This window comes from Anopheles merus, chromosome 3R (genome assembly GCF_017562075.2).
Source record: "Anopheles merus strain MAF chromosome 3R, AmerM5.1, whole genome shotgun sequence".
In the NCBI taxonomy this organism is placed as follows: domain Eukaryota; kingdom Metazoa; phylum Arthropoda; class Insecta; order Diptera; family Culicidae; genus Anopheles; species Anopheles merus.
The window spans coordinates 47,727,697-47,737,696 of NC_054084.1; the positions used below are offsets into that span (position 1 = coordinate 47,727,697).

The window sequence follows — 10,000 nt, forward strand, 5'->3', positions numbered from 1 at the left end:
CGAAGTGACCGGTACGGAGCGAATCTGTGTTCGCATGGTAAATTTATTCATGCGGCCAACGAAAGACATACCGTGCACACGTTCGTGAACCGGACGGATAAAAGCGGTCAAGAATGTGATAATTTTAGCTCTAGTCATAAGAGTTGTTTTTCTTAGTTTCTCTGTTATTTGACACGCACAGGACGAACAATGGAGCAAGTTAACTAATCAACTTTATTATTTAAATTTCTTTATACGTCGTCTCTTTTACCCCATTGTATTTTAGTCTCTTTAATTTGTCGAACTCTGTGTCATATTGAGCAGTGTTTACGATTTAGTCTTTGGCATTGTAGAAACTTTTTGTTTTGTTTCGTTTTTATATTTTTGTCAGAATCATTAGTTTCACAATCCCTGGAAGGGCATTCAACTTTTCGGTATCGTAAACCACCATGCGTCTCCATTGTTCATTTTTGTGGCTTGCGAAACGATGAAACTGACATGAATTGTACACAAATGACGATAAGAAGTGAATTGGAGGTACATTCACTTTATTATCGTTATCAAATATTAGAGCGCTCTAGAAAGAGGTATTTTCAACGAAGAGAGCCCCGTTTACAATATCTCTAATACATTGATAACGTCACTGAATATTAGGACACTGCTGTAGCATAAGAATACAGAAGAAAATACGGTTGCTTTTGTTTCGTTACGAAAATGGCTTAGTTGGGGCATGAATATTTGTCATCATTCATCAATACCGTTGAAGAGGAACTATTTCATCATCTCTCTAAAACCACTTGCACACCGTAAGCCAATCATAGCTGTGAGCAAAGCATTGTCTCTATCCCAAAATATCCCTTTGCGGCGATCTCTGTACCGCTGAACTGAACATTCACTATCGGCGGCGCTTCAGGCAAGGCAAGAGAGCCATTCTGAATCCGTGTTTCGTCCCCGAAAACGTTCAAATTGGCTCACCAGCCGACCAGCTTCACGCAGGCTTTCTTTACACTAGTCCGCCCCTGTTACAAGCTTCCCCTGCCCCTCTTGCACAGTTCTATTCTGTTCCGCTCTGCTCAACACCACCTCCGCCAAGCTGACGGCACGGTGCTATTAACCGAGAGTCAAAATTTGCATTCCGATGCCCCCGAATCCAATACAGAAAGGGCAGAAGGATGCTGTGAGAGAGCGAACGAATGGGCAGGCAAACGGCTGAAGTTCTTCCTTCAGTATTGCACATACGCACCGTTGAACGCACACAAATAGTGGCATGCTACTACTCTCTAGCTATGGTGGTTTTCGGCTTTGGTTTGCATTATTTTAAAAATAGCTTACAACACAATTCAGCTCATAGCCAGCGTTACCCGTCGCAGCCGTAAGCTGGTGGTGAAATGTTTTTGTCGGTGAGCTATAGGGATATTTGCTCGGTTCACTTTTGAGCATAAAATGTTTAATGTTATTCAAAGTGGCTTGTTTTGAGTCAGAATGCATTCTACGCATTCTTGAGTATCATAAAACAGATGTGCACTTTGAGTGCAATTGAGACAATGTTTTGTAACTAGGTAGCACTGAGCTGTACAACACTTGGAACACTAAAGTTGAACGATTAAAGCTTGAACGGAACCTTAATCGTATTCCTCCGGGCGTACGTCGAATATAGTGAAAATAAGCTATGTCTAGCCCATAATTCAAATAATTGAGAGTTTTCCATGACTTCGGTGCCGGCTGGAACCACATTGCGATCGCTAATGAGACTTGTAGCATGCTCGATATGACACCACCAAGTGATCACGCCGACAAATGCATGGCTGACGCGAATAACAAAATAACGGTGCGTCAGTACAGGGTAATGAGACAAAAGAAACTAGCCAATAGACGCCAACAGGCGGTCGTCAACTGCTGTTACCTTGCGATGCGTTGCATGCGTCAGCCATCAAACCAACCAACCTGCCGGCCGGCCGGATTAACCTGTGTGGAGAAAAAGGCCGCAGTCTACCGGGAGGAGCGTACACATGGATGAAGCCCCCTTCCCCCTCTCTGTTCGTACCTCTTTTTTACTTTTTCACACAAACTGCACCAGGCTGCTCCATCAGTCGAATCGTCGCACGAGCTGTGCAAAGAAAATCTCAGTACATACGTCGTGTTACTATACTTCAGGTGGCCGCGCCTCGGCCCGATTGTATGTGTATGTGTGAAGTCACAGCGATCGTGAGATCGTCTCGATGATACAAATCCACGGCCACGAAGTAGCCCAGGGAAATCTCTTTCTATTTTCTGCGTGCGCAATCGGTCAGCTAGCTCCTCGTTCAACTATTGCAACCGAACGGAAAGTAGGCCTGCTGGCTTATGTATTTACTGGGTCTTGGTCTATGTACTAACCCTCCCAGTGGAGCTAGAGATAGACGGTACTGATCATCTTCGATGGCGTTGGTGTGCGTGACAGCACGACGACCTCCAACGAACGCATCTCACACAGACGAACGCGTTCCCACCACCACCGCACCGCAAATCGCAGGAGCTGGCGGAGCTGGAGGCCGGGATGCGAGCGGCAAATCCCAGGCACTCGGCCGTGCGATCTGATTGCGACGTATAAAAAGCAAGTTCCCCCAATTTTCGGTTAGAACGGCTTTCGAACGCGTAAGTGATAACATCCAACATTTCACAGAGCTGAGGGCACACGATCCAACCGATCGAGTGGTTCAGCGATTCATAGGGAGACTCAGTGGGCGTGTGTGTGTGTGTATGGTTGAGCGAGCGAATGGGATTGGGAGTGCATGCGTGCGTGGCTGTGCACCTGATAGCTGATAACGAAGCACTTCATCACAGGATTTCCTCATCTGATCGCTGACTAAGGCTAAAGCCTCAACTATTTGTGCGTGTGCATTAGAGTGCTTCATCATCATCATACTTCGGTGGTTCACAGAGCTAGGAGTTCGAGTTGAATCTCAGTTCATTTACCTCCGTTGCTGGTCGGTGGCTTGTGCAGGATTGTTTTTTGCATCGCAAAATTCAGGACGCTGGGTTGCAGAAACATCATAAGCATTGCTTTGCATTGTGAATTGGAACATAAGTGATAAAACAGAGGAGAATGAACAGTGGCATTGTGGAAGGACATTCGTTTGCAATACTGATATTGCATGACAGTGGTTGGAAAGCAATAGTGTGATTCCCATCATACAAAGGATACAGTGATATATTTATTAAAAAAAAAACAAGAATCGCGTAAACTTACTACGCTACTTTCTGACTCACGCATTAGGAACTCTTGAAGCTTGCAACAGAAGTTACATAATCGTATCTTCTAACGGTGAAAAAACGATATCCAGATTATAACCCAGATTATAAGGCTGTCAGGCTGGCTGCAGTTGCGATCATGTGGAACATCAGACATGGAACTATTGTGCCACTGAGCATTGCTGGTCGTCGATGTTGGTGCTAACTCAAACTACACATCCGACACACTGCTGTCCTGCAAACTATCACTCGCTATCGGACGGAGCATATTACCTAAAATAGTAATGCGATGCAAACATTCATTCACATATTTTGTGTGCGCCATGCCAGACATGCGCACTAGACGCGTGACCATTCCGCATAGGTTAATTCAGCCAGCACCTTCCACACCCTCTATATTTTTCCCTCCCGTGTGGGGAGCCGCACCGGAGCCATTTTTTTTTTTGTTTTTGTGCAGGATCACTGAAGAAATGATTGTCTGCCACGATCAAAATGGCCTCTTTTCTCAATCTGTTCCTCTTGCTTCTCTAACTGCTGTAAAATAACTTCCCCGTCTCATTTTGCCTCCCTGGGTGCAGATTTTCCCCGGCGGCGACGACGGCGGCTCGCTCAGTTACGTAAATAGAACACGCACAGGTCGCGCATACCTTTGCTCTTACCTAATCCTTGAGCGATGTGCGAGGAAAATAAACCCCCTTCCCGGGGGGTTTTTAACGTTACCTTTTTCGTACGCCCACCCGATCGCGGTCGGACCGGGGCCAAATGTTTGCACGATCGTCACGGGTTGCGCGCGCACCACACCACCCTTGGCTGTCCGTTTGCTCCCGTTTTCTTACACGCACGGCCTGCTATGAGCTGCTAGTACATAGCTGAGTCACTGGCCGAAGGCAAGCGCTAGGGTCGGGCCTTATGTACTAGGACGGTCGGTCGATACATAGTTCGGGTTTTTCGTTGGGCCTTGATGCAACTGGTCCGCACAGATTGGTCGACTCACTTAATTCGATCGTACTCCTCAACGGTGGTGGATCGTTTCCGAGCGAACAAGGTGTCTTTTTGCAGTTTCGTTTAGTTGACCACTTTCCATAGTGGATATTGAGCATTGCAGTTAAAGTTGAACAGTCATAGTTCAACCGAGGTGAGGTGATACGGAGTTTATGCTGCTACATTTGGAGGCTCGCTAGTTGATGTGCTAGACAGTGATCGTGTTTTGCAGGATTTTTGCAGTTGACGTGATCAGTTATTAGAGAAGTGAACTTTTTTTTTTAAAGGAGATTGTCAAATAGTTTTTACAATTTAGTCCTGTCATAGGTGTGTGCAAGTGAAAGAATGAAGTATAATGGCAAATAATTACAGTGATCTTTCTTTATCGCTTCTCAAACGCTTGAGAGTGATCAATTGTCTGCATTTTTTGCGCAGCTGAATGGGAACAGTGGTTTTAAAGCCTAAAAATATATCGATAGTTTTTTGCGAATTAGTTTCGCCATTCGATGAAATGCGGTAGCATCCCTTGTGTCGTTGGTTCAAATGCAATGTTAGTTGTGTTTGCTGTTGAGTGGCGCGGCATTCAATTGAGCATGTAGTTGTAAAGCGTTAAAAATATCGTCATATCGAGGTCTATCAGCAGTGGTAAACCAATTGATGAAAAACAAGCAAAGCGAAATCATCCCGCAAGATTCGTGTTTCCCTGTATTTCGATAGCGCTATGCTGAATCGAGCTGTTGCAAACTGCGCGTTCAAGTTTTCCCCGAGCAAACCAAACTGTTGATTTGAAATATTTCACAAGCATGTTGGACGTGCGATGTTCGCTCGCTGCTCGTCACTCTTGTGCAATCCTCTTCTAAATGTCTCGAGGTGAAATCTCGCACGCGCGCGTTCTATAAATATAGAACATTTGGGGCGCTACACGCACCACGGTCCTCTAGCGAATCTTGCATAACACACGGAACCGAATTCACGATACGGACTCTGTTGTTATTTTCATTTTGCTACGGTTGGATGGATGAATATTCCTTGGCCTGGGTTTATGGGAATTTATATATATATATATATATTTATTATATTTTTAATATATATATGTATATATATATTTATATATATATTTATTTATATGTGTGTATATATATATATATATATATATATATATATATATATATATATATATATATATATATATATATATATATATATATTTTATTTATATATATATATATATATGTGTGTGTGTGTGTGTGTGTGTGTGTGTGTGTGTGTGTGTGTGTGTGTGTGTGTGTGTGTGTGTGTGTGTGTGTGTGTGTGTGTGTGTGTGTGTGTGTTTGTGTGAAGATATCTATTGGTGAGAATCAATTCACCAACAGGTGGGGGCTTGTGAATGGCTACATCATCAAGTAGGAATGCCATATACAACCAAACAGCACATTTCAAATAGTTGATAAAGGCGTACCAGTGATATTTCTGGAATATCTCGAATGGTTGATCTTGCTTATTTCGAATGTGATCTTAGGATTACAGTCCAAATGAGCAAGAAACAATTCAAACGATAGAGATCCAGAAATGTCACTGGGTTTATTTTACGTTTGGATGAGCGATGTCCTTCGTGCCCGGTAATGTGATCAAGTAAATGCTTCGTTATTGCAACAGTTTGACTCTTCTCATGATGTATTGAACTGAATGATTGAACGAAAGTAACTCATCATACTTTTTTCTTCTTCATTTTTTTTCCAAACAGGACGACAAGCAAGGGCTGAACCAAAATTGTGCCAAAACCAAATTAACGTGTCTCTTTTAGCCCGCGTCTCAATTCGAAAAAACTAATCCAACATGCCAAAGCCACCAGTTCAGGTCGGAGAGGATCCCGATCCAACTGAGTTCCTTTTCGTCTCGCTCGAGCAGAAGCGTATCGATCAGAGCAAGCCGTACGATTCCAAGAAGGCTTGCTGGGTTCCGGAAGAGAAGGAGGGCTATGTGTTGGGTGAAATCAAGGCCACCAAGGGTGAGCTGGTCACCGTTGCCCTGCCCGGTGGTGAGGTAATGCATTCGCTCCAACGACGGAAAGCCTCTGTCTTGAAGACAGGGGACAGTTACAGACAACGAACACTATACATCTAGCAGCAGACGGCTCATTTCAATGGAGTGAATCTTTAGCAAGAATCCAAATACGTTCATTCATTTGTGATGTCCGTGAAAGACCAATTCTCTCGACTTCTGAGATGCTCACAAATACTCGCCCCAGTTCATGACTCGTTGCTAAATGCAAAGCGTCATCATACCTGGAACTGGTATTTCTTGCACTCAGCAATCGTAGGGGAATGCATCGATCGGATCATGAACGGCTTTACAGAATACCCATAAACATTTGATCATTTGTCCATTTTCATGTCTTACCTTGCTCCTTTACCAAATACGACCACACGGATGCGTACATAAAAAACTCTTCCCATCCCATCTCCCGGATCACACTACGATACAATACACACGATCGCCATCACTCATGACGCACAACAGGAGAAAAACTTCAAAAAGGAACAACTTTCGCAAGTGAATCCTCCGAAGTTTGAAAAAGTCGAAGATATGGCCGATCTGACCTATCTAAACGAAGCTGCCGTACTACACAACTTACGCCAACGATACTACTCCAAACTGATCTATGTAAGTGCAAAAGCGCAGTGAACTAATTACTGTGTCCGTTCGTTTCCGTTTCTTCTCGATTCCACTTGGCTCTTCTACGCGGGGTACGTCGATATTTGTTCGATCAAAATTGTCGTTCTTTGATCACGCCAACAAACAAAACCGAATATTTGAACAACCCTTCCCCGTCGGCATGACGTTTGGCTGGCATCCATTTATCGGTACCGTACGCCGAATGCTCTCTGTGGGGTTTGTTGATGTACACGATAAACGTACGTCCGTTACGTGAGTACAGACCAAGGACTTCAAGAAGGACTTGGTGTCCCAGGTCAACCCACCGAAATACGAGAAATGCGAGGATATGTCCAACTTGACATATCTTAACGATGCCTCTGTACTCCATAACTTGAGACAGAGATACTACGCTAAGCTTATCTACGTAAGTATCGCTACAGCATGGCTAAGATGCTTGGCTATGTTTTTCGTTTAACCCTTCTTTACGTCCTCTTTCTATCGACACTAATGAAACAATCAGCAAATCAGTAAAATTATCATTATCAATTTTCATTTTATTCATCCCAGTTCTGTTGATACATCACACAATACATCATTCGAATTAGTTAGTCCGTTTCTCTCATACACCTTTTGAATCATTTAGCTAACCAGTAGCATATCCATTTTGATACAAATTTTCCTAATAACATCACATTACCTACTCCAAAATACCACCTCCTTAAAATGCTTAACGCGCGCATAAAAAATGTCCACAATACGACAGTCGCAAAAGAAGCACACCATCTCTTTCTCATCAGTGAAGAGGCACGGAAGTTAATCCCGCTACTAGAAACCGGGACACGACCTAGCAAAATCCTTCAACCATCTGTTTCCGTTTCGTTGGAACCATCCAAAGAACGATGAAAATCTTCACTAAGACCATTGCGTTTCGGTTATCTATAGTAGAACAAGATCTACCTGAAGCCGAAACGTACCTCCCGTATCATTATGTTTTTTATGTATATTTAAGATTGTTCCCACGCTACGTCGTTGATCTGTGTTTTAACTAATGTCATCATTTTCTTCCCACCCCTCGTTGATCCTCTACGCCACAGACCTACTCGGGCTTGTTCTGCGTTGTCATCAACCCGTACAAGCGTTACCCGCTGTATACCAACCGTTGCGCCAAGATGTACCGTGGCAAGCGCCGTAATGAAGTGCCGCCGCATCTGTTCGCCGTCTCTGACGGTGCCTACGTCAACATGTTGACGAACCACGAGAACCAGTCTATGCTGATTACCGGTGAATCTGGTGCCGGAAAGACTGAGAACACCAAGAAGGTCATTGCGTACTTCGCCACCATTGGCGCTTCGGGCAAGAAGGACGAGAACGCCGAGAAGAAGGGCTCGCTGGAAGATCAGGTCGTCCAGACTAACCCCGTACTTGAGGCCTTCGGTAACGCCAAGACCGTCCGTAACGATAACTCGTCTCGTTTCGTAAGTATCGCAAAATGGTGCTCGCGTCAAACGACTCTAAGCCGTATGTACTAACTGGGTGCCCTTGTTTGTCTTTGCTCTACAACAGGGTAAGTTCATCCGTATCCACTTCACTGGAAGCGGTAAGCTGGCTGGTGCCGATATTGAGACTTACCTGCTGGAGAAAGCCCGTGTCATCTCGCAGCAGACTCTGGAGCGCTCGTACCACATCTTCTACCAGATTATGTCTGGATCCGTCAAGGGATTGAAAGGTAATTTACAAAGGTTTACAATTGGACTGTACCTACTGGACGTATCAGACGGACGTAAACCAACCTATTCATGATTCACACTTGTAAACCGAACGACACTGACATTGGACTGTGATGCGAAAGCCTATATTGACCACCAACACACCAACGCTGCGTTATGTTCACCGCCCGGAGCTGCTGTGATGGACATTTGGTTGACTGCAGTCGATCTACGATGAAAAGCGCACCCGCACACGTAACTGCTGTGCAGTCCAAGGAATGGAACCAGCTAGCTCACGGGGAGAGGTGCATCATTTCCCGGATCCTAGCGTGCAAGCGTGTTCATGTACACCACCCACCCCTGTTTACCAACACCCTCGTTGACTAGTGTTGACACATTTGTGTAGTGCCTTACCTATTTTCACCGATCGCTATGACCAACAATGGAAGCAGTTGATCAAGCACCCGTCCATCACTAACCGTGTTCTTACCGTTTTCGTAACTTTAGAGAAATGTTTCCTCAGTAACGACGTTTACGATTACATGATCATTGCACAAGGCAAGACCACCATTCCAAATGTCGACGATGGAGAGGAAATGGGTCTAACTGATGTAAGACTCGGCACCCTCGTGTGGTGTTATTCAGTGTTTTTATTAGTTTTTTTTCTTAATTTTGAAATCTAGTAGAATAGTGTTAGTAGTTTGAATCGATATCAATCATACACAGTACTGATGCACGGCGCCTACCATTGACCCTCAATACGTTTTGGTCAATACGTAGGCGCTCTTAGTTATAGTACAATCAAACTCGTAAACATCAACACTTACACCAGAAGGCATGCTCCTCGATCCTGTGGAACCGACCCCGTGCGAGTGTGCCTTATACTCCAGTAACCTCATGAATACCCATCTCACTAGTGGAAGGCTTTCCCAATACAGGACTTCTTTTTGGTGGTAAAGCTGACCCATTCGACATTCATACCCTTTCGTCCAATGCACAATACGACTGTCATAGAGAATATTCTTCGAAACGAATATGATCTCGAATTTGTATAAAAAATCCCCTCGCTAATCTTACTATCTCTATACTTCATCCACTTCCATATCATATGCCAACGTGCACAAAATCACATAAACACCACGAACAAACCAATATATCCTGCACAAAACGTGATCATCACAACCACCACCACCACCACTACTACCACCAATACCATGCAACCACAGAAAAATGTTTACTCTCCAACAACATCCATGACTACCATATCGTGGCCCAGGGCAAAACGACAATCCCGAGCGTAGACGATGGAGAAGAAATGCAGATCACCGATGTAAGAATCGGCAGATGGTGCTAACTTGCCTGTTTAAAACGATCATGTTCCTCGATGAACATTGCTTATCCATGTTGCTTTAACTGTTTGCTTTGCAGACCGACATGTCTGGAGG

At 44.3% G+C, this 10,000-nt stretch overlaps 1 protein-coding gene across 32 annotated transcripts in view; it reads left to right on the forward strand.

Moving 5' to 3' along the window:
- Nucleotides 1–2,590: 2,590 nt before the first annotated feature.
- LOC121597749 (myosin heavy chain, muscle) overlaps nt 2,591–10,000 on the forward strand; it is a 26,889-nt gene continuing 19,479 nt past the window's right edge. For 11 of the 32 annotated variants that reach the window (XM_041923793.1, XM_041923799.1, XM_041923806.1 and 8 more), the window contains exons 1-6: nt 4,197–4,345; nt 5,936–6,234; nt 7,130–7,273; nt 7,944–8,324; nt 8,413–8,575; nt 9,782–9,885. In XM_041923793.1, the coding sequence (XP_041779727.1) occupies nt 6,028–6,234; nt 7,130–7,273; nt 7,944–8,324; nt 8,413–8,575; nt 9,782–9,885 (999 nt within the window). In that variant the 5' untranslated portion in view covers nt 4,197–4,345; nt 5,936–6,027. Of the gene's footprint in view, nt 2,614–4,195; nt 4,346–5,935; nt 6,235–6,711; nt 6,856–7,129; nt 7,274–7,943; nt 8,325–8,412; nt 8,576–9,062; nt 9,167–9,781; nt 9,886–10,000 lie in introns of those variants that run through there. The other 21 variants (XM_041923805.1, XM_041923796.1, XM_041923808.1 and 18 more) reach the window with 6 other exon arrangements.